At 45.7% G+C, this 25,806-nt stretch overlaps 1 protein-coding gene across 2 annotated transcripts in view; it reads right to left on the bottom strand.

The window, feature by feature from the left end:
* LOC141273147 (membrane-spanning 4-domains subfamily A member 8-like) overlaps nt 1–25,806 on the bottom strand; it is a 177,446-nt gene that overhangs the window by 30,669 nt on the left and 120,971 nt on the right. For both annotated transcript variants that reach the window (XM_073684591.1, XM_073684592.1), the window contains 3 exons: nt 24,259–24,315; nt 17,178–17,336; nt 679–801 (listed from right to left, as the gene is read on the bottom strand). In XM_073684591.1, coding sequence (XP_073540692.1) covers nt 679–801; nt 17,178–17,336; nt 24,259–24,315 — 339 coding nt within the window. The remainder of the gene's footprint in view (nt 1–678; nt 802–17,177; nt 17,337–24,258; nt 24,316–25,806) is intronic.

The following is a 25,806-nucleotide window of genomic DNA, read 5'->3' on the forward strand; positions in this document are numbered from 1 at the left end:
ACCAGTATGAGGGATGAAGGGTGCCATACATACCAGAAAGAGGGATGAAGGGTGCCATACATACCAGGATGGGGATGGGGGGGCCATACATACCAGGATGAGGCATGAAGGGTACCATACATACCAGGATGGGGATGAGGGGTGCCATGCATATCAGGATGGGGATGAGGGCCACGTATAACAGGAAGGAGGGGGCCATATATACCAGGATGGGGGATATTAACAGAATTGGGGGACATTACCCCTATAACAGTGTCAGCAGCAGACCCCCTCCCCCTTAACAGGGCATCATGACCACATTTTTTGCTTACATTTTTTTTCTTATTTCCTCCTCTAAAACCTTGGTGCGTCTTATAGTCCGAAAAATATAATTGCTCTCTGTGTTCCAGGGAAATCTACTGTGGATAAAGTTATTGTTTGATTAGGCACTGCGCACTAGGCCCAACTCTGGTGAGTCAGGACTTTGACTGTTTAGTTAATGACCAGTCGGCCTCAAATTTATTTTGCATCCTTTTGTACTTTGTTTTGCTGTTGTACGCAACCAATTAATCTGGCTGCGGCCTTTTGTACCAAACCTGCCTGGTGTGAAATGTGTCTTGGAGTGCCTGAAGCAACCAGTCTATACAAGGTGATAGTGATCCCGCGATCTAATCCAATGTGATTAGTCTGTACTCTTACCTGAGGACTATTTGAAGAAACCTGTGACAGAGAACGACATCCAAAAATGGAGAGGGATAAGGACACGCAAAATAGCAACAAATTTATAATTAGAAGGAAAGATAACACTGCATATCCACCGTTCTGCAAAAACAAAATCAGAAACAAATAAAGAGCTTTACAACACATGGTTAATCGACTTTTATATGACAGTCAGAAATGAAGTTGATTTCTTTTATTTATTTTTTATCACACATGTGTTTTACTCCTGCATACGCGTCTATACCTTACCAGGTATACTGGTACCTATGTACCCAATGCACAGCGTCATAGAAGAGCTTGAGTGAGTTTCAAGGTGGTCAACAAAAAGTAATAAATAATTGGGTGAACTACAGTACCCACAATGATAATGGAATTGAAAAAGTCAGCTAACAACAAGGTCAATACAGAGATCTTCTTAATCATCTATTTACGAGGGTCAGTCAATAAGTAGTGCCTCCTATTTTTTTCTCCTTTTAATTGGCAAGAAATTCAAATGCAATTACATAGGTTGAAAACCACAACATTAACGATTAATTTGTCACTTTTCAATATAATCTCCATCCATTTCCACAGTCTTGGTCCACCATTTAACAAGGGCATGTATTCCAGCATGGTAAAAAGCATTCTTGGGACCCACCGTGCACAAACTTTTCTGTATCCCAGTGGTCCAATAATTTTCCTCACACTGCCTTTACTGAGGCAGATAATGCCACACAATTCATCTGCAGTCACCCGGCGGTCACCACGAATGATGTCATCGACTCGCTGAATGTTGCTTGGAGTCACTGCGGTTACTGGCCTGCCACTCCGCATTCTGTCAGCCAACGGTGATGGCCCTTCAGCTGTGTTACAGCGAGGAACCCATCGTCTAACAGTACTGACATCCACTGCTACATCTCCGAACACGTTTTTCAGTCTCTCATGAATTGGAATGGGCGTTTCACCTTCTGCATGCAAGAATTCAATCACAGAACGTTGTCTAATACGAATATCGATGTCAGCCATTTTGCAAACGGATACAGTCCTGCCACCTGTTGGTGCAGGAAGTTGCAATTGCTGTGGATTGGAGAAGAAGGTTTAAGGAATTGTGCCAAATTCGAATATTTAACATAACTACCTTATTTAAGGAGAAAAAAAATAGGAGGCATTACTTATTGACTGACCCTCGTATAACTAGAAATGTAATCAAGGAGAGACAATCCAACTAATTTATTGGACACTTTCTGCACCAAAAAGTGAATTCTTTTTTGTAAGAGCAGCAAGACTATGGAACTCCCTGTTAATGGAATTTGTCATGGTGAATTCATTGAAAGATTTTAAAAGAGGATTGGATGCCGTTGTTGAGTATATTGATATTCAAAATTATGGTTATATCATGTAAAGTAGAAATCTTGTATGTGTACAGTGCCTTGAAAAAGTATTCATATCTAGTGTTGAGCGAACATGCTCGACACTGCTCGGTACTCGCCCGAGCATCACGCTACTCGGGATGTTCGGCGAGCACCGAGCATTTCCGGGTTACTCGGGCGGGAGCTCGGGTCTCCGCCCTGCATGTTTGGCGCTCTTTACAGAGCCAATGAACATGCAGGGATTGCCAGCCAGTCACTGTAATGCTGCAGCCATGTTGGTTGTGGGCATTACAGTGATTGGCTGGCCGCACAGCGTCACCTCGAGTATTTAAAACGGGGCGCCGCCATCTTGGACACAGTCGCTCCGGATTAGACAGTGTAGGGACAGCGCTGCTGATTTAGGGAGAGATATAAACTGCGAAATAGTGTAGGGTCTGTAAAGGCTGCCAGATCAAACAAACAGTCCTTTTCAGGACTAATATCCATCCCAGATACCAGGCAGGCAGGCTGTATAGGAGACTCAGTGGTTATACCAGCAAACGCTGCATTACAGTCCTGTGTGCTCCTGTTGCTGAAATTGCTGGACTTAGCACCAGGTGTCGGGGGCCAGGAAAAATCCTTTTTTTTTCATCTAAATCCTCCTTTTTTTTCCTCCTTCACACTGTACAAATACCCGTCTTATTAACCTTTTGGTGTGTCCCCCCCCCCAAAAAAAGCATGTCTCTGATTTTTCAGACACAAATATAACTGTTGAAAATAGTCTGGTGTAGGCTAGAGAAACAGAAGTGTTGTTTTGCACTTCCACGGTTCAAACCTCTGTATTATCCATTTTCGGCCATTTGTATCATAAAAAAAAAAGCAGTTTGAGTGTGTCGCTCACTGTTCAGCCGCAAATATCTCTATTTAAAAAAGTGTGATATACCCCAGTAAACAATAACTATGGTTTTGCCATCCCACGGTAAAAAATCTCTATTATTCAGCTTTTGGTAGTTTTTTCCGTAAAGAAAAACAGTAGTGTCTCCTGACTGTTGTGACACAAAAATATATCTGTTGAAAATAGTCTTGTGTAGGCCCAACATCCCAGTGTGGTTTCGCAGTTCCACAGGTCAAATCGCTGTACTATCCAGTTTTGGGCCTTTGGTATCTAAAAAAAAAGCAGTTTGAGTGTGTCACTCACTGTTCAGCCGCAAATATCTCTATTTAAAAAAGTGTGGTATACTCCAGTAAACAATAACTTTGGTTTTCCTCTTCCACGGTTCTAATCTACTCTTTATTACCCTTTTTCCATTGATAGTGCAAGTGTAAGCTATTTTACTTCCTTTACAATGGGCAAGGCGCGTGGCAAGGGACGTGGAAGTGGACGTTCTGGTGATGGTTCGTGCAGAGGACGGGGCCGTGGCCAAGGTGAGAATGTGCCACAACCAACAGCCACATTTTCTCGCTCCCACTTCTTGACCGAATTACTAGGGAAGCACAGAACAACACCAGTATTGAGAACTGATCAGTGTGAACAGGTTATTAATTGGATAGCAGATAATACTTCCAGTTACCTGGGCACCACCACCTCCGGTCTGTCTTCCACACGGTCAACTCTTAGTAGCCGTGAGTCTCGACCGCATACTCCTCCTCACCCTGAAGCTCCTTCCTCCCACCATGCCGAGTGTCGTCAGACAGCAAGTGATCCCACACTTGGACACTCTGAAGAGCTGTTCACTGGTTTCCATTTCCCCTCGCCTGATACGCTTGAAGTGGTGGAAGAGGAGATCCCATGTTGCGATGCCCAAATATTTGAACAGCCACGGCCACAGGAAGTCGACGTTGGCAATCTGTCACAAGAGGTGGACGATGACGAGACACAATTGCCAGGAAGCGAGGAGGAGGATCGTGGTGCGCAAGTGGAAGAGGAGGAGGTGGTGGATGATCTAGTAACTGACCCAACGTGGAAGGAGAACATGCAGAGTGAGGCCAGCAGCACACAGGGGGAGGGAGGCAGAGTACCCCAACAGGCAGGAAGAAGCAGTGTGGTGGCCACAGACAGAAGGCAGGCAACCGTTCCCCGTAACACCAACACGAGGGTCGTTGCCAGTACAAGCGGTAGGTCTTCCAGAGTCTGGAATTTTTTTAAAGACTCTTCTGATAACCCCAAAAAGGCCATATGTTCCACCTGCCATGCCAGCATCAGCAGGGGTGACAAAACTACCAGCCTGACCACCACCAGCATGATCAGGCACATGGCAGCAAAGCACCCGATTTTGTGGGGCGAAACCCAGGGTCCACGACCAGTGTCAGCGGGTGTCACCACTGCTTCTTCCACGGTTGTGCGTGCAATAGAACCCCCTGTTGTGTGTGCAAGGCAATCCCCTGTCCATACTGCATGTAAAGATGCCCCCTCCTCTCAGTCTTCACTTGTTATGGCAGTTTCTCAAGAAACAGCATCAACGTCCACGTCCCACCGCAGCGTTCAATTGTCCATATCCCAGACCTTTGAACGAAAGCGGAAATCGCAGCTAACGCCCCACAGGCCACAGTCCTAAATTCGCACATTTCACGACTGCTTGCATTGGAAATGCTGCCTTTTAGGCTGGTGGAGACGGAATCCTTCCGCAATCTTATGGCGGTGGCCGTCCCTCGGTACTCAGTCCCCAGCCGACACTATTTTGCCCAGTGTGCCATCCCCGCACTACACAAGCACGTGTCCCAAAGCATCTGCTGTGCCCTCAACAACGCAGTTACTGGGAGAGTCCACCTGACAACGGACACGTGGACAAGTGCTTGTGGCCAGGGACGGTACATCTCTCTGACGGCACACTGGGTAAACATAGTGGAAACCGGGACCCAGTCGGACCTTGGGACGGAACACATCCTCCCCACACCGAGGATTGCGGGCCCTATGTCAGTTAGAGTTGCCCCCACAGTGTACAGCTCCTGCGCATCCTCCTCCTCCTCCTCATGTTCAGCCTCCATCTCAGATATCACCACATCAGTTACAAGCTGGAAGCATTGCAGTACTGCCTCCGCCAAGCGGCAATAGGCTGTGCTGAAACTCATAAGCTTAGGTGATAAACCTCACACTGCTTGTGAGTTGTGGACAGCTGTGAAAGAGCAGGCAGATCTGTGGCTGAGACCGCTGAACCTACATCCCGGCATGTTTGTGTGTGACAATGGCCGGAACCTGGTGACGGCTCTGAGGCGAGGTGAGATCACACACGTACCATGCCTGGCTCATGTGCTTAACCTCGTGGTTCAGCGGTTTCTTAAATCGTACCCCGAGTTGCCAGATCTGCTCATGAAAGTACGCCGCCTGTCAGCTCATTTTCGCAAGTCGGCTACAGCTTCCGCCACCCTTGCTGTGTTGCAGCAGCGTTTGCAGCTTCCGGCACACCGACTGGTGTGTGATGTCCCCACACATTGGAACTCTACCCTCCACATGTTGCAAAGGATTTGTGAGCAGAAGAGAGCAGTTGTGGAGTACCAGATGCAACAAAGCCGTCGATATTCAGGTCAGACTCCACACATAAGACCTCAGGAGTGGACCTGGATGTCTGACATATGTACCATCCTGACAAACTTTGAGGAGGCCACCAAGATGGTGAGTGGCGATGACGCCATCATTAGTGTCAGCATCCCACTTGTCTGCCTTTTGCAACGCTCTCTGCAGAGAATTAAAGAGGAGGCATTGCAGCCAGAGTATGATGAGATGGATCAAAAAGCCGTAGCGGGCAATTACACACAGCCCAGCCTCATCTCATCCCAACGTGCATTGGGGGACAATGAGGGAGAGGAGGAGGAGGAGTGTAAGGTGCCCCAGCGAGGTAGTCGTGGGCGAGCTGTAGCCCCCTCTCGCTATGGCACGCTACAGACAATACGTGTCCTCCCTCTGAAGTGTGGCTGTGTATGTAGTGCTCTTCACTTACTTCAAGCCATCCGATCGCGGCTGTCTCCAGGCAATTTTCTTCTGGGACCAGGGCAGCAATAATTTCAGAGGACACGAGGTTCTTAACCAGAACTTGGGCTTTACTTGGGGAAGAGGGATATATACAATATTTACAGTCAGATATAATGGATAAGGCCCGACAGGCAATCATCTCTCTCACAGGCGCTGTTAACTGCTTCAGCCCTGGTTCCCTCTTTAAGCGGAGCATCTCTGTGGCTATAATTCCTGGCCCCAGAGACTCCTCTGTATTGACAGTGACCGGATCCGATATCTCTCCCCCACGTCTTAGCTTGGAGTCCTATTTAGCTTCCTCTGCTTCCTGCAGACTAGAAGTGCCCCGTGTCCTCACTACGCTTTGATGAGTTTCTCCGGCGAGCGAACAGGACTCGTGCTCTTGTGTGGGGAGAATTGCGCACTGGGATCTCACTGTCTGAGGGTTCGGAGCTCCCGTCTACCCTAGCAGCCACTATAGTCAGGCTGTCTGATCAACTTGAGGTCTCGACTCATGCTCAAGAATCGCTTCCTGATTCTGGAAACTTAAACAGAGACTTTCCGAATATGCCCACCCTCAGTGAGCTGTCATCACAGAACTTTAACCCATCACTGTCTATAACTTTGCTGGCAGACTCAACCTGACATCTGCACCCAGAACAGTGGCATCTTGTGGCTGTTTTAAGGTACTACAGCCCAGAAGGAATTACACCAGGAACAAGCTCCATATCTCTCTAGGCTTGCTAAGGGCACAAAGTTCCCCCTCTGCTCTACCAACTGGACCACTAAAGCTAACCCCCTTAGCTTGGCCTACCAAAGTTGGGGAGGTCTGTCTTCAGGAACACTTCCTTTAACTCTCTCAGTCTCAAGGGAAGGCTACGCCCTTCCCCACTATTACATTAGGAAGAACAGGAGCTGCTATCATGCGTTGTAGACGGTAGTACCTGTACAAGTGTCATACCGTCGGTTCAGCGTGGGTGGCCTGAGGACAGGGGGGAGGAGGAAGAGGAGGAGGAGAGCATGGTCAGTCGTCATCTTGGTGAGGACACGGAAATCTTGCCCGTTACCAGTCTGGCACGCATGGCTGACTTTATGTTACGCTGCTTTAACCGTGACCCTCGCGTTGTCAAAATGTTGGGTGACAGTCATTACTGGTTGGTGACACTTGTAGACCCCCGCTACAAGGAGAACTTTCACTCTCTTATTCCTGAGGTGGAGAAGTCTACAAAAATGGGGCAATAGCAGAAGGCCCTTGCTGCAGAACTCTTAAAAAAATTCCCATCTGAACACGCTAGCGGCAGAGGTCACAGTTCGTTGCCCAACCAAGGCGTACAGGCGAGAGAGATGCAACTCCAATCCAGCAGAGGCAGGGGAACACTGTCAACGTTCTAGGACAGTTTTCTGACACCCGCCCAGCTTACAGGCCCTGAGGCGCGGGGTACTCTCACAAGGAGTGGAAAGTTTCAAAAGATGGTGAGGGAGTACCTTGCCGATCGTACCAGCGTCCTCCGTGATTCCTCTGTGCCTTTTAATTATTAGGTATCCAAGCTGGACACTTGGAATGAACTCGCTCTGTACGCCTTGGAGGTCCTGGCCTGCCCTGCCGCTAGCGTGTTATCGGAGCGTGTTTTTAGTGCCGCTGGGGGAATTATAACTGATAAGCGCACTCGCCCGTCAACTGACAATGCTGACAAGCTGACCCCTATCAAAATGAACAAGGGCTGGATTGGGCCAGACTTCTCATCACCACCAAATGACAGCAGAGTAACATAAAGTCAAAACCACTTTTATTTCGGGAGGTGTATTCACATGCACCGCTTCACACCCACACATGGGTATACGCTTCCTCGTTTCGGCTGTTTAATCTTCTTCTCCTTATCCTCAGCCTCCACCACGACTATACCACCAGGGTGCCAGCATTGCGAATTCCTCCGTCCTTATTTTTGGCAGCTTTTGCTTGCAAGGCATAAGCAAATACTATGGGACACCCACTCCCAATAATGGGACTTATGTTTGTAATATGCTGTACTGCATGGCTCTTGTAAGGGGCATTGCAAGTTCCTCCGTCCTAATTTTTGGCAGCTTTTGCTGGGAAAGCATAAGCAAATACTATGGGACACCCACTCCCCAATAATGGGACTTATGTTTGTAATATGCTGTACTGCATGGCTCTTGTAAGGGGCATTGCAAGTTGCTCCGTCCTAATTTTTGGCAGCTTTTGCTTGGAAAGCATAAGCAAATACCATGGGACACCCACTCCCCAATAATGGGACTTATGTTTGTAATATGCTGTACTGCATGGCTCTTGTAAGGGGCATTGCAAGTTGCTCCGTCCTAATTTTTGGCAGCTTTTCCTGGGAAACCATAAGCAAATACTATGGGACACCCACTCCCCAATAATGGGACATAGGTTTGTAATATGCTGTACTGCATGGCTCTTGTAAGGGGCATTGCAAGTTGCTCCGTCCTAATTTTTGGCAGCTTTTGCTTGGAAAGCATAAGCAAATACCATGGGACACCCACTCCCCAATAATGGGACTTATGTTTGTAATATGCTGTACTGCATGGCTCTTGTAAGGGGCATTGCAAGTTGCTCCATCCTAATTTTTGGCAGCTTTTGCTGGGAAAGCATAATCAAATACTATGGGAGACCCACTCCCCAATAATGGGACTTATGTTTGTAATATGCTGTACTGCATGGCTCTTGTAAGGGTCATTGCAAGTTGCTCCGTCCTAATTTTTGGCAGCTTTTGCTTGGAAAGCATAAGCAAATACTATGGGACACCCACTCCCCAATAATGGGACTTATGTTTGTAATATGCTGTACTGCATGGCTCTTGTAAGGGGCATTGCAAGTTGCTCCGTCCTAATTTTTGGCAGCTTTTGCTTGGAAAGCATAAGCAAATACCATGGGACACCCACTCCCCAATAATGGGACTTATGTTTGTAATATGCTGTACTGCATGGCTCTTGTAAGGGGCATTGCAAGTTGCTCCGTCCTAATTTTTGGCAGCTTTTGCTGGGAAAGCATAAGCAAATACTATGGGACACCCACTCCCCAATAATGGGACTTATGTTTGTAATATGCTGTACTGCATGGCTCTTGTAAGGGGCATTGCAAGTTGCTCCGTCCTAATTTTTGGCAGCTTTTGCTGGGAAAGCATAAGCAAATACTATGGGACACCCACTCCCCAATAATGGGACTTATGTTTGTAATATGCTGTACTGCATGGCTCTTGTAAGGGCCATTGCAAGTTGCTCCGTCATAATTTTTGGCAGCTTTTGCTTGGAAAGCATAAGCAAATACTATGGCACACCCACTCCAAAATAATGGGACTTATGTTTGTAATATGCTGTACTGCATGGCTCTTGTAAGGGGCATTGCAAGTTGCTCCGTCCTAATTTTTGGCAGCTTTTGCTTGGAAAGCACAAGCAAATACTATGGGACACCCACTCCCCAATAATGGGACTTATGTTTGTAATATGCTGTACTGCATGGCTCTTGTAAGGGGCATTGCAAGTTGCTCCGTCCTAATTTTTGGCAGCTTTTGCTTGGAAAGCATAAGCAAATACCATGGGACACCCACTCCCCAATAATGGGACTTATGTTTGTAATATGCTGTACTGCATGGCTCTTGTAAGGGGCATTGCAAGTTGCTCCATCCTAATTTTTGGCAGCTTTTGCTGGGAAAGCATAATCAAATACTATGGGACACCCACTCCCCAATAATGGGACTTATGTTTGTAATATGCTGTACTGCATGGCTCTTGTAAGGGTCATTGCAAGTTGCTCCGTCCTAATTTTTGGCAGCTTTTGCTTGGAAAGCATAAGCAAATACCATGGGACACCCACTCCCCAATAATGGGACTTATGTTTGTAATATGCTGTACTGCATGGCTCTTGTAAGGGGCATTGCAAGTTGCTCCGTCCTAATTTTTGGCAGCTTTTGCTGGGAAAGCATAAGCAAATACCATGGGACACCCACTCCCCAATAATGGGACTTATGTTTGTAATATGCTGTACTGCATGTGACGCGCCCCCTGGGCCGTGTGTACACGTGTGTGGGATACCCGGTGCCGGGTCTCTGGGGTCTGTAGTCTCCGTGGCGATGACCCGGTCCCGTGGCTCAGGCTGGTCAAACCAGTGGCAGTCTTTCTTAGGTTTTGAGGTTAATTGTCCGACTGCGCCACCCGTGGATTGCGGTCAGGGAGTACCACCGCTGCGAGGCAGACCGCTGAGGCTGGTGTTGTGTGCGCAGCATAGAATGGGATAACTCCCCTCGGGAGGAGTATAGCCTCAGGGCAGTGAGTGTGGATGATGGGAGTGATGGTGCACGAGCGCAGCAGGAATGGCTCAGAGTCTTTGCAGTGCAGTTCAGGGTCTTTACTGATGATTATAAGGTAGACCCTCCTGGGAGTACTGGCTAGCATAAGAGGCCTGGTCAGTCTGTGAGCAAGCAGGAGTTCCCCTGGCCAGGTGGAGTTGTAGGCCTCCCCGTCTGTCTGCACTCTTCCTGGCTACCTAGCTGTAAGCGGGTAGAAGTAGCCCACGTCCCTGAGTGTACCGTGTAGTGCTCACCCGTATGGCTGGTGACTTGGGGCCTTCTGTTAGCCTCCGCTCCACGACGGCGGTGCTGGTCCCTTGCTTGTGACTGAGCCTCCGGGCTTCTATGGCCAGAGGACCTGAAATCCCCTGCCGGCTGGTTTCTGCTGCTGGATATATAAGTCCTCACAGCTTCGGACTCCTGTGTCCGGTTCCTATTGTCTTCTGCCAGGGCGAGCTCTGCTCAGCTTCCAGCCCCTGGTCTTTAGCTCCTAGCTCCTACAGAGCTCGTTGCTGTTACTTTCCCTTGCTCTCACTCTGACTCTGACTGTTCTCTGACTCACTCAACCCCACCCCAGATCCAGTTTATAAGGGCAGCATTCTCCCCTCCCAGGATTGGGGCAGGAGGATGTTGCATGTTTAAGGGATCCTGACCAGGAAACCTCCCACTTGCTCTCCGACGTAATATCACTATTACTGTGGTGACCAGACCCCTGGGGTGCCACACATGGCTCTTGTAAGGGGCATTGCAGTTCCTCATAATTTTTGGAAAGCCTTCCATTCACTGCTTAGGCCAACAGTGCACGGGAGACCCAGTTGCTATAAATGGAAAAAAAGGTTTAGTTAACGCCCTCTGACCTCCATGTCATTTCCAAGGGGCATTGGAGTGGCTTGAAATTTTTGGTAGGCATTGCACTCACTGTATGCCCTATAACTGTGTAGCCAAACCGCTCCTTTTGTTATTGAAACATATTCTACAAGACATATCTGGTTCACTGGCCTGATATTGATGTGAATGGTCCCTGTTCCTCCTGCTCTTTCTCCTTTCCCACTACCTCATCCATCATTTATCACCTGAAGCTTTGTTTTAACGGGAGTCATAGAACTTGGATAGTAGCAGGAAAACATCCAGCAATCCTCGGAGGAGGTAGGATATGCGCCAAAACGCTGACCACCTCAGGCCTAGCCGCTACTACATACATGCGCTTGCATTACAACAAAACAAAGCAGATGCTAACTTCTATCATCCTCATCATGCTCCTCACCTTGGCACTCTCAACTCCTCTGATGGAGGAGCCAGGGCCCACCGGAGGAGTCTGATAGTCCGGTGGGCTCGGCCAATGCTGCCCTAAAGCAGGCCAGGCTAAGAAAAGTGTGGGAAAGGTTACCGGGACAAATAGGGGTGGCTGGGGACCGAGTATGGACACCCGGCCACCCCCTGGAGGCTGGGGAGCAAGCGGGGACATCCGGCCACCAGAGTATGGATACCAGGCCGCCGACACAGCCATGGCGTGGTGGCCAGATTCCGCCTTCACATGCCTAAAAGGCCCAATTTAAAGTGCAAGCAAGCAGTATGGTATTGCAGCCTGGGGGTGGGTGGGTGGCAGGCTGCATACTTGCGCTTGCATTGCAAGGAATGGGAGAGGTACAATTGAACACTGCCCTGGGACAAGGACTTGAATGGGGATAGTTGCAACGACAGGTGCAAGGTGGGAGGCATCTTCGCATGTACCATGAACAGGGGTTTGGCATGCACACACTACAGCGGAATAGGCTCTCCTTCCCACTAAATGCACTGGGGAGGGCACAGGTAATGTTTTGGTATAAGCGCTTAATCTTATGTATAAGGCACACCAGGACAAATATGGGCGGCTGGGGACTGAGTATGGATACCTCGCTGCCGAGGCAGCCATGAGGTAGTGGCCAGCTTCGGCCTCCTCCAAACTAAAAGGCCCCATTTCAAGTGCAAGCTAGCAGTATGGAATTGCAGTCTGGGGGTGGGGTGGGTGGCAGGCTGCACACTTACACTTGCATTAAAAGAAAACATAGCAGATGCTAACTTCTGTCATCATCATCATGCTCCTCACCTTGGCACTCTCAACTCCACCGATGGAGAAGTCAGGGCCCACCGGAGGAGTCTGGTTCTCTGGTGGGCTCGTCCAATGCTGCCTAAAGCAGGCCGAGCTAAGAAAAGTGTGTGGGGGATGTTCCAAGGAGAAATGGGGGCGGCTGGGGACCGTTTATGGACACCCGGCTGCCCCCAGGCGGCTGGGGACCGTGTGTGGACACCCGGCCACCGGGCGGCTGAGGACTGAGTATGGATTCCAGGCCGCCAACACAGCCATGACGTGGTGGCCAGATTCCGCCTCCACATGCCTAAAAGGCCCAATTTCAAGTTCAAGCAAGCAAGCAGTATGGTATTGCAGCCTGGGGGTGGGTGGGTGGAAGGCTGCATACTTGAGCTTGTATTGCAAGGAATAGGGGAGGTACAATTGAACACTGCCCTGGGACTAGAACTTGCATGGGGATAGTTGCAAGTCTGCATCTTCTGATGCGGTAAGGATCACTTATGATGGGCCCACTTTTAGACAGTGACCTGTGAGTCAGAGATGCTTCCAGGGGTCTTCCCCATGCTGTTCCCTTGTCTTTTCAGCACTTTATGCATGTGCCACACAGCACATGGCCAGATAAGGTTGTAAAATGTTAAAATGACATTTCACGGTAAATGCATTTGTCATAGTTGAAAGCAATGCAAAAGTGCAAAAACGCATAAAAAATACTACTTGTGAAGTATTTTTGTTTTTGGTCATTTATTTTAACTTATACACAAGTCTTTACCCTGGAAAGGATGTTCCTTAACATATTTCACAGGAAAAAAGTTTCACTTTCGTTTTTGAACGTTTTATTGTGAGCCTGTAAAAGTGGCTTAATACCTCTGACCACGTTGTTGACAGCAGTGACCTGGGGGTCAGAAATGCTTCCTGGGGCGATCCCCATGCTGTCCCCATGTCATTTGAGCACTGTCACTATCGTTTTGGGCACTTGTTAGGCTTTTAAAAGACTGCCGGGGGTGCCACCGCAAAAATGCTAGAGTCTCCCGTAGACTAACATTGGGCTCGTTGCTCGGGTCGAGCACCCGAGTATCACGGCGAGCTCGGCCCAAGCTTCGAGCACCCGAGCATTTTAGTGCTCGCTCAACACTATTCATATCCCGTTTTTTCCACTTTTTTTTCACAAAGAAGAAGATCTGTGACCTGAGCTGAGAGGAAGACTGTGACCCGTGCCAGTAGAAGACCGTGAGAAACTCCAGTAGAAGACCGTGACTAGAGCAAAACCATGCTCGAGAGACGATCCACCTGTAGTAGAGGACAGTTTCAGTGGGCCAGCGCAGACGTACGGTACAGGGTGTGTGCCGGAGTCGTACTTCAGGGCACGAAGATAGTCAGTGTGATGAGCACACTGTGTACCAAGTGACTCACATAACTAGGACATGCAGCCTAGCGGGAAATACCCCCGTTAATCCAGTGTAACGATCGGAGTTGCTAAAAGAGAATAGGACGGTGACAGGCCTAGTAGTGAGAGTGACGCCCGTTAAGCTGGAATGTAAAGGCTAAGCATTACTCATCAACCGTTGTTTAACTGCTGGAAAATAAGTACAGTGTATATAATAGAACATTACATAGATATCATATTTAGTTGCACCGCTGTGTCCTGATAGTATCATAACATACTGTATAGGCAATGCTACTGTTAGCCATAATATGGTCTTTACTTCTGTACTTATTGATAGATAAATAAATAGTGTTGGTTGATTGCCACTGTCTACTTATTATCTGAGCTGTTGTATCCAAACAACCTGTATACAAGACTACAGAGGGCTGAAAACAAATGCTAGTCACAATTTTTAGATTTTTATTTCTTTAAATAATTAGAAAACCATGTATTATTTCATTTGCACTTCACAAATACTTGCTACTTAGTGTTGGTACATGACATAAAATCACAATAAAATACATTCAAGTTTGTGGGTGTAACATGAAAAAATGTGGAAAGGTTCACTAGGTTCATATTTTTAACCCCTTACTGGCCCAGGGCGTATTAGTACGCCCCAGGCCATCACCCCCGATTCAGTGAGGGCTCCGGCGGTGAGCCCGCACTGAACCGGGCACATGTCAGCTGATTATTACAGCTGACATGTGCCCGCAACAGCCACGGGTGGAATCGCGATCTACCCGCTGCTGTTAACATGTTAAATGCCGCTATCAATCTCTGACAGCAGCATTTAACATCACTGCGCCGGAAGCGCGGCATTAGCCCCGCCCATCGGTGACCCCGTCACGTGATCGTGGGTCACCGATGTGTGGTCATGACAACCCTAGGTCTGCAGCAGACACCAGTGGTTGTCATGTAAAGATTACTATTACTCCACCTAGTGGTTGGCGCTCATAGTTCAGGAGCATTTCTGCTACGTAGAGGTGATCTGCTGATCACCTTTATGTAGCAGAGGCGATCAGACAAGTGCTGCTTCTAGTCTCCTTTGGAGACTATAGAAGCAAGCAAAAAGTTTAAAAAAATGTTTTTAAAAATATTAAAAAAATAAAAAAAATATAAACATTTAAATCAACCCCCTTTTGCCCCATTCAAAATAAAATAATAAAAAATAAACCCCACATACACATATTTTGTATCGCCGTGTTCAGAATCGCCCGATCTATCAATATAAAAAGATAATTAATCCGATCGGTAAATGGCGTAATGAGAAAAAAATTCTAAACGCCAGAATTACATTTTTTTGGTCGCCCCAACATTGCAATAAAATGCAAGAACGGGCGATCAAAACATCACATCTACCCCAAAATGGTATCAATAAAAACATCAGCTCGGCGCGCAAAAAACAAGCCCTCATCCGGCCCCAGATCCTGAAAAATGGAGATGCTACTGGTCTCGGAAAATGGCGCCATTTTTAAAAAATTTTTTTTAGCAAACTGGATTTTTTCTTCACCACTTAAATAAAAAATAACCTATACATGTTTGGTGTCTACGAACTCGTAATGACCTGGAGAATAATAATAATGGCAGGTCAGTTTAGCATTCAGTGAACGTGGTAAAAAAAATAAAAAAAAAACATCTGTGGTATTGCACTTTTTTTGCAATTTCACTCCACTTTGAATTTTTTTCCCATTTTCCAGTACATGATATGGTAAAACTAGTAAGGGCGTTTAAAAGTACAACTCGTCCCGCAAAAAATAAGCCCTCACATGGCCATATTGATCAAAAAATAAAATGCTATGGCTCTGGGAACAAGGGGAGCAAAAAATGAAAATGCAAAAACGGAAAATCCCAAGGTCGCGAAGTGGTTAAGGCACTGCACATTGTAATACACAGGGTGATGACATATATGTTCAGCTAAGGATATGATCAAGTTAATTCAATAGCCATTTTATATACCTCGTGCTAGTTGCTTTTATACAATCATTGAACTGAGATTATCTAGAGCAAAAAGAACCATAAAGGCGTAGGTGGTGTGCTTCAATCACTGCTCAGCACCTAGTGGCCAGCGGCTGTAAGCATGCCCATCACTGACTAACTACTCTACACTGATGCACTGAGGAGCACGCTGTCAGTTGAGGCACTCAGCATCATGTGCTGAGCGGTGAAGCCATGCTGGCAGCGTCTCTTTGACTGGAAGCCGGAGGCTGTCAGAAAGTATAAGGAACATTTCCTCCTTGTAGGCCAAGCAGCTTATTAATCAGCAGAGTTACCCCACATCAGATTTACCCTATATCTGCAGTTTAATAGCACTTTTTGATATGAGAGGTTCTCTTTACAAAAAGTAACATGGTAATTCTTCTCATTATATTTACTATAGTGTAAAATAAAGAGAAAAGACACCACTTGCTGAGCCACCAGAAAAAACTACAGCAAAGCCACCAGCGAAGCTGCTTCAGGAAAAAGACCACTGCCGATTTCCTGAAGCTCATCACCTAGAAAAACTTGCTGGCTCTGCTGCCGGAAAGAAGTTATTGTGTGCATATACCCTGATAAGGACCCAGCTCATCCTCATACTACAGCTCTTTCATGTCTCCCCAGCAGATGAGTGTGCGGTGATTCACTGCTTACAAATCACGGGGTTCCATCCCACTTCACCAGCACCTCAAAGTTCCAAGATGGCGTGCACACCAACTCCTCCTTCTACGCTTCTTCTTCTCCCCAGCACATGAAGCAGGGGTGTAACTAGAATTCATAGGGGCCCATAGTAGTCCCAAATGAGATGGTGCCCCATAACCTACTATCAGGAAACTGAAACAGTAATAATTAAAGGTTTGCATAATACTATACGCCATATATTATAGAGCCCACATAGTCGTATTAACTAGCAGAAAGCCACCAACTGTCATGAACTATAAAGCAAAGTACAATGATCTTGCACCTGATAAGTCAATAGAGGTAATGAGAAAACATATTAATTACCAGATTCTAGTATATATCAAGCCTGGGCCCTTTCCTGGTATTGTCTGTTCTGTTTTCCAAAACATAAAAAAAGAAACAACTCTTCTTACCTTCCTCCGCTCCCACGACGTGCGGCATCCTCTTCTGTAGTTGGCAGTTGACTTCAGTGTGCCACCATATGCAATACATAACGTCACTTTCATGACTCGCTCATGATTGGCACACCGACGCAAGCTGAACCTGGTCGTGGTCGCTTCCTCTGCGACCGCGATCGTTACACCTCTTTAAAGTCCCTGTAATAGAAGATTTCCACCAGTAAAATTCATATCAGGATGCAACAATTCAGCCCTTGTCAGGGTTCTTAGAAGACACCTTGAACTATTTATTAGCAATTATTTTGCTAAATGGTGCAAAGATGAATAAGACTTACAAGCTGATTCTTGCATCTTTCATAGTCATTATTGTAATAGTCAGTGTAGTAATAGCAATTCCGAAAACTTTCCATGACTGCGAGATCAACAATATTTATGATTAAAGCAATAGTACTGAATACGGAAGTGATGATGTTTAGGGAGAGGGATCCTCTGATCTGTTGAAATAAAAGGCAAATACAGTTTATTATACACCTTGAAAAATATGGGTAAGCATGGCTTTTCTAAATGACCTTTCGTATAGGACTTCTAACTTAGATTATTTTATAGTTCTTATTAATTGTGAAGTGTTTTTTTCATCACAGAAATTTATTGCATAATGAAATTCCAAGAATAAAGGTTCCCAATCTACTATGGACATCAGACAGGAGACCATAAATATATTTGGTATGAGCCAAATAAGTGCAGATATCCTCTGGCATATGGAGACCCAAGACTTCTCATGGTTGATAGTGCTCCCAGAAGTTGGAATAAAATAAATAAATAATAATGTTCAACCTCATAATATTTTGAAACTCTTAGCAATCAGAGCGATTTGGTTCTAAGGTAATAATAATCAGTCAACTTGCAATTTGTTTAAAACGATATAGATTAACGGAATCTCTAAAAAATTTGTATTGTCCTATGAAAGTGTTCATTACATAAAAGAAGGCTATTTAAAAACTTTTGTCTAGCAATTTGTGTTCTTCTTTTAGAAGGGAAATTGTAAAAAAAAGTTCTTTGAAAAATACGAAAAAAAAATACTGTAGGAACAGGGGATGAGCGAGAACTAAAATGCTCGGGTGCTCGTTGCTCAGGACAAGCAAATCGTTATGCTCGGGTGCTCAACGCGAGCAACAAGCCCAATGTAAGTCAATGGGAAACTCAAGCATTTTTCCGGCGGTCTGGAGGAGGCTAAAAATTGGTCAAATCGATGGAAACAGTGCTCAAATGATATGGTACAGCATGGGGAAGAACCCTGTAAGCATCGCTGACTCCCAGGTCACTGCTGTGAACAATGTCGCCAGAGTATTATGCCACTTTTACGGACTGACAATAAAACATACAAAAACAAAGACAAAATGGATTTTCCTGGAAAAAATGTTAAGGAACATTCTTTCCAGGGTAATGACTTGTATATAATGCAAAATAAATAACCAAAAACAAAAATGCTCCTCCACACCTTGAGCTATGTTTACACATAGCGTTTTTGATGCGTTTTTGCACTTTTGCAATGCTTTCAATGGTGAAAAATACATCCACCAGTAAATATAATTTTAACATTTTACTACCTTATCTGGCCATGTGGTGTGTGAGACATGGTCAGACACATCCTGTTTCATTTATGAAGGATGGACTGTGAAAATCACAAAGCCTATTTTTACCAGGCTAACAGGTGGCCCTTACTATTGTTAAAGGACCAGCAGTTGTCCTTCATTATTGTTAGAGGGCCATCAGCCGGCTATGCTTTGTTGTTCCCATTATTAAGAAGTGGGTCTCCTATACTGTTATTGCGTATGTAGTGACTGTAAGGGCTGCCAAAAATTTGGATGCCCTCCAATACCCCTTTGAAGAGACATAGAGGAGAGCCTCATTAAAAAAAATTGTTTCCATTATTAAGGAATGGGTCTCCAATAGTGGTAATGCCCATGCAGTGACTGCAAGGGCTGTCAAAAATTTGGACGTCTTCCAATACCCCTTTGAAGCGACGTAGAAGAGGTCCTCATTAAAAAAAATTGTTCCCACTATTAAAGAGTGGGTCTCCTATAGTGGTAATGCCCATGCACTAAGCGCATGGGCTGAAAAACATTTACCCCTGTGGGGTATACATGAACATACTGTATAACTTACAGAATATTAGAGGTTGATCTCTAAAAAAATTTCCTACAGGCATCATAAACTCCCTTAAAAAATGATGTGGGTGTTGCCTGATGGTCACCCTGTTGATATGTTGGTGGCGGATGAGGAGAAGGAGGAGGGTGACATAAAATAGACAAAATCAGGAAGCGTATACCCATGTCTGGGTGTGAAGAGGTGCATGGGAATAGACCTCCCAACAAAAAACACTAGATTTGACTTTATGTTCCACTGCTATCATTCGGTGGTGTTGAGAAGTCTGGCTTAATCCAGCCCTTGTTCATTTTTATAAGAGTCAGCCCGTCAACATTTTCAGATGACAGGCAGATGCAATTATCAGTTATAATACACCTGGTGGCACTAAAAACCCGCTCTGACAAAATGCTAGTGGCAGGGCAGGCCAGGACCTCCAAGGCATTGAAAGCCAGTTCATGCCACATGTCCAGCTTGGATACCCACTAGTTATAAGGCACAGAGGAATCATGTTGGTATGGTCGGCAAGGTAACCCTTCAGCATCTTCCAAAACTTTTCCCTCCTTGTCAGAGAACCCTGCGCATCAGGGCCTGGGCACTGGGAGGGGCTGAGAAAACTGTCCCAGACCTTTGACAGTGTTCCCTTGCCTCTGCTGCATCGTATTTATGGTTCCCTCACCTGTAGTCGTTAGTTGTCCAACAAACTGTGACCTCTGCCACCAGCGTTTTCAGATGGGATTTTTTTAAATAATTCTAAAACAACAGCCTTCTAGTACTGCAACATTTTATTAGACCTCTCTACCATGGGAAAGAGAGATAGAAAGTTCTCCCTGTAGCATGGGTCTAGAAGTGTGACCAACCAGTAATTACTGTCGCCCAAAATGTGTACAACGCAAGGGTCACGGGAAAGGCAGCAGAACATAAAGTCACCCTTGTGTGTCAGACTGCCAACAACCAAGACTTCACTATCCTAACCAAGAGGATGACTGCCAATGCTCTCCTCCTCCTGGTTCTGCTCCTCATTCTCCCTATTCTCAGGCCATCCACGCTGAACAGACGGTATGACTGTTGTGTGGGTAGTATCATCTGTAGCGCAGGAAAACAGCTCCTGTTCCGCCTCCTCCTCCTCATTATCACCAAATCCACATTGAGATGAGATGAGGCTGGGCTGTGTGACATCACCCTGTATAGTTCCTTGCTCCATCTCATCATGCTCCGCCTGCAATGCCTCCTCTTTAATTGTGAGCAGCGACCATTTCAGTAGACAGAGAATGGTGACGCTAATTATGGCGTCATCGCCACTCACCATCTTGGTGGAGTCCTCTGAGGACGGCACAGATGTCAGACATCCATGCCCACTCTTATGTGCAAAGGCAGAACTGAATACCGACGGGCGTGTTGAAGCTGGTACTCAACAACTTCTCTCTGCTGCTCACAAATCCTTCCCAACATATGCACCAACGCATGGTGACATTGCACACCAGTCTGTGAGCTGGAAGCTGCAAACGCTGCTGAAGAACGGTGAGGGCGGTATAAGCTGTAGGTGACTTCCTGAAATGGGCACACATGCGGCATACTTTCACAATCAGCTCAGGCAGATTCGAGTAGGTTTTGAAAAACCGTTGAACCACTAGGTTGAGCACATGGGTCAAGCATGGTATGTGTGCAAGGTTGCCAAGCTTCAGAGCCGCCATCAGGTTCTGGCCATTGTCACACACGACCATGCCTAGGTGTAGGTTCAGTGGTGACAGCCACAGATCTGCCTGCTCTGTTACAACTGTTAAAAACTCTGCAGCGGTGTGCAGTTTGTCACCTAAGCATATTAGCTTCAGCAGTGCCTGTTGGCTTGGCCAAGGCAGTGCTGCAGTGCTTCCAGCTTCCGAGTGATGTGGTCATTTCAGAGATGAAGGCTGAAGAGGAGGAGGAGGTGCAAGAGCTGTAGAATGTGGGGGCAACCCTGATTGACCAAGGGCCCGCAATCCTCAACGTCGAGAGGACGTGTTCCATTTCAGGGTCTGACTGGGACCTGGCTTCCACTGTATTAACTCAGTGTGTCGTCAGTGAGATGTACCATCCCTGGCCACAATCACTTGTCCACGTGTCCGTGGTTAGGTGGGCTTTCCCAGTAACTGCGTTATTGAGGGCACAGGTAATTTTCTGGGATATGTGCTTGTGTAAGGCAGGGACGGAACACCGGGAGAAATAGTGGCAGCTGGGGACCAAGAACCGAGGGATGGCCGCCGCTATGAGGTTGCTGAAAGATTCCATCTCCATGAGCCTAAAAGGCAACATTTCAAGTGCAAGCATTTGAGAAATGTGGTAGTCTAGTGCTGTGGACTTTGGGTGGTTGGCTGCGTATTTGCACTTGTGTTTAAAGGATTAGGGTAGGGAAAACTGAACGCTGCGCTGGGACAAGGAAGTGGACGTGGTTGCTGATGGTGATGGTTGCAAGTGTGCAACGACAAGTGCAGCGACAAGTGCAGGGTGGGAGGCATCTTTGCCTGAACCATGGACAGGGGATTGGCATGCATGCACAACAGCGGAACAGGCAGTGGTGTCACCCACAGACATTGTTTCTTGACCCTGGCATTCAGCCCAACTAGTCGGGTGCTTTGCTTTCATGTGCCTGAGCATGCTAGTGGTGGTCAGGCTGGTAGTTTTGCTGCCCCTGTTGATGCTGGCATGGCAGGTGTTGCAAATGGCCTTTTTGCGGTTAACTGGACAGTCTTTAACTGGGAAAAGTTGCTAGCCTTGTGTCTGTGGCCACCCTACTGCTTGTTCCTGCCTGTTGTGGTGCTACACCTCCCTCCCTCTCTGTGCTGCCGTCCTCGCTACACATGTCGCCTTGCCAGGTTGGGTCAGTGACTTCAACGTCTACCACCTCATCTTCCACATATGCACCCTGGGCCTCCTCCTGACTTGCTGGCAATTGTGTCTCATCATCATTATCCACCTCTTGCGACAGGAATTGCACTTTCCCACCACAGTAATATCAGCTCACGTCTGATCACAATGGTTTTAGGCAGTGGTCTTGTAGTATGGTATTTGTTAGCGACCAAGTGTAAATAGGTTGAACAATACACAACTGGCAGTCTATAAATTGAGTATAATATCTGCCACACTCCTCAAAATGTCACGATTATTACTGCAGTAATATCGGATCACGTTTGATCACCACGGTTTTAGGCAGTGACGTTAGAGATATGGTATTGGTCAGTGACCAAGTGTGAATAGGTTGAACAACACACAACTGGCAGACTTTAAATGCAGTATAATATTTGGCACACTCCCCAAAATGTCACGATTATTACCGCAGTAATATCAGATCACGTCTGATGATGGACAAGTTTCTCTGCTTCCACAATACAGCAATGTGAATAAAATGAAACAGCAGTAAAAATGGTGTATTATGTTGATTTTTAAGCAAATAATCAGGATTTAGAGCAAAAAGAATAATAGCCCTGATATCTAGGGCTATGAATAACTGTAACAGCAAGAGACAGAACGTGCAATGGACCCTATTCTGCTCTATACACTCTCCACAAACTCAGCCTGCCTAACTCCTGCTATCACAAGGATTAATAATATGCATCTGGATTAGTCCTTAGAAGGACTGTTAGTTGAGATGTATATTGCTCTGGAATATCAATTACCTAACTAAATAAACCGCCAATTCTCTCCCTAGCTCAGTAGCAGCTCTCCCTACTCTGCCTGTCTGAAAAGTAGACAGTGACGAGCATAGGGTCACCGGGTCTCATATAGACCTAATGACGCTATGCGGCCAGCCAATCACTGTAATGCCACAACCAACATGGCTGCGGCATTTCAGTGAGTGGCAGGCAATCCCTGCATGTTTATCCACTGTCTAAACAGCGCCAAACATGTGGGGTGAGGACTAGAGCTCCCGTCCGAGCATCCTTGAAGTACTCGCCGGGCACCAAGCATCTCGAGGAGTGAGATGCTCGGGCAAGTACCGAGCAGTAGCAAGTACGCTCGCTCATCACTAGCAGGCACTAATTCATCAATTTGTGGCAGAAAATTGGTGCAAAACTTGCAAATGTGGCAACATTTTAGAGCAACACATATTTGCACAAATAAATTTGTGGCTTTTGTACTTTTTATACCAACATCGCTTATTTTATGAAAATTGAGTGAATCTTTGTTTCAGTAGAGATGGCTTAGAGTAGCCAATCAAATCCAAAATAATTTAAGCCACATAAGTAGTGACTTAAGCACAGTTTTGACTCTCGTGCACTGATAAAGAGACCTCAATGTATTTGGCGCAGCTTACTCCAATGGACTCTGCATTAAGATTGGTGTAGAAAATGCTAATCTTGATGCATTAGCCCAATTGAGCCTTATATGTCTTAACTGTCTAACAGAAATACTGTCTTTTTTACCCATAGAATAAAAAAACAAGCTCTAGTTAAATGAATCCTGCTCTATGATTTCTTGTTATGGGCAACAGACATTTTTTTATTTTACACAGATTTTATAATTCTGACCCGTACTGTAGAAATGGTTTCCTGATGTGGCTTCATTCATTTCTATATATCATATTCTTTTCTGGTTGGCAGGAAAACAGACCCCTGTAGTGCCTTAGTGACTGGTAGTGCTAATTTTACAGTTCTGCCACGTCAAGATCACTTGATTAACAGGTCCAATATAAACAGCTAAGGTAATCTGACCTAGAGAGGACAAAAGTGGCAGTATATAGCCTCTGTCTGATCTTCAAGGCTTCTGGAGGTCTCTGACAACTGGAACCCTGACCCTATGTTGCTGTATTGAAAGAAGCTAAAGCATCATTATACAGACAATGGCAGAGGTTTAAAGCCCAAGACGAAGCAGTATACATTGCATAAAGACTTTTGATGCTGTTATTACAGGTGATCAGACATGCAGATTGGCTTGGATTTGTAAATTAGATCATTTTTTATTTACCCTGAGCGTACTGGAAGCTTATTCTGTACTCTAAAAAGAATTATGAGCAGTAGGTCTGTTTCATACGTTAGACCCTGCTTCATCAACTTAACTGGCTTGACCTACAGTTCTCCTTAGCTGAGCCAACTGTCTCATATATGCTCTTATGGCAGTTAGCTCACGTCAGGAGACACTGTGGTTAGGCTGGAGATGTACACATTTGACGGACATGTGGAGCAGGACTTAAACTGGCCTATATGTGTCAATAAGGATCAAAATAATAATGACCACTACCCTCACTGTAATAAGGTGACATTGACAAAACACAACACCATTTATAAGGTCACTCACCAAGCAGACGTTGGGTTTAGGATGAGCACAAATTGTCAGAACTCCTGCGATGATGTACTGTAAAAAGAATAAATACTTTTTTATACAACACACTACCTGTAAGTAAGCTTATTATACACCAACATCCACCAATAGAAAATGAATGCCACTTCCAATCAATAGAAAACACTAGCTCAGACTAAATGTAAAGTCAGAGTACCGAAGAGATCCATGATAAAAACTATTTTTATTGAGACATTTAAAACAAATGCAAAGTAAAAAAGCAGAATGTCCAAAAGGGGACGCTGGAATGGGCAGTATACAAATACGGTAGTATGCAAATAACGCTAGAAGAATGTAAAAACACCACGTAAAAAAAATAAATGAATCAGGTACTGCGATCACACATCAATAGAACAACATGTACATTGTACATCAAAAAGATAGAAACATAAAGCCAATTTAGGAATGGATAGCTCAGTGTGGGAGCACATAAAGTCTACACAATATGATTCTGTAGTAATGGTGCTAGTCACATATACCAATAATACTAGTAGGACCAACCCAGTCAGTACAAAGTAAAGGGCAGATGTGCATACCAAGATAGACCATGCGCTGTCAGTTACAAGAATATCTAAATCAGAAGGTGATCCTAATAAAGATCATAGTTCTTAAGGTGATAGCAATAGTACCTGTGTGTAGTGATGGAAGAGAATCCTCCATAAAGTAAGGATGGCCACCCCAAGGTGAGGGGACATCTCGAGTGGCCATCCTTACTTTCTGGAGGACCTATTACTGACAGGGTTGGTTGTTTTTATCATGAATCTCTTCGGTACTCCGACTTTACATTTATTCTGAGCTTGTGTAAGTAAGCTTGACAGGTAATATTGTCTTATAACACTGTCTTCAAGTTCACATTGTTGAGACTTCTAGTCTTCTACAATTACTTGAAGTAATTCGGTCTAAGGGGTAACGTTTCTCCTTGTGGAGAGTGACACACCGGCACTGGTATGCCAAGGTTAAGGAGGCTTATTCGTCGTGCAATGCTCCTCTGGGAAATTTTATATGCAAATTGCCTCTTCAGAGAAAATGAGGACTTGTACTCTATAGCTCCACCTATTGGAAGCAGCAATCCTACAAGTCACAATCAACCCTCTAACGAGTCGTGCAATATGACTTAGGATAAAAGCCAAATCAGAATCTCAATGTGCAGACATGGTGTTTCGGGCTGTTGGCACTCGTCAGTGCATAGTATTTAAGTAATTCATAATTTGCCCTGTCCTTCTTATCAAACCTCTAAGTGACAGAACAACGATATACTGTATGTATCATATACCATGCCCTTGATCCAAACTAACCTAAGAGTTATGTAAGGGTATGTGCACATGTTCGGTATTGGCAGCGCTTTGAACACAGTATACTTTATGCTGCGTCCACAGTGCTGCACGCAGGTGAATCCGCATGTGTTCATTGAACTATGCTGATTCACCGCATCCTATACATTGCACTGATGTAATTCATCTTGAAATTGACATCCTGCGGTCTGTAAAGACGCGTCGCATGTCCGTG

The sequence above is a fragment of the Phyllobates terribilis genome, unplaced genomic scaffold, assembly GCF_046119375.1.
Source record: "Phyllobates terribilis strain yellow unplaced genomic scaffold, ASM4611937v1 Scaffold_5__5_contigs__length_657084704, whole genome shotgun sequence".
In the NCBI taxonomy this organism is placed as follows: Eukaryota; Metazoa; Chordata; class Amphibia; order Anura; family Dendrobatidae; genus Phyllobates; species Phyllobates terribilis.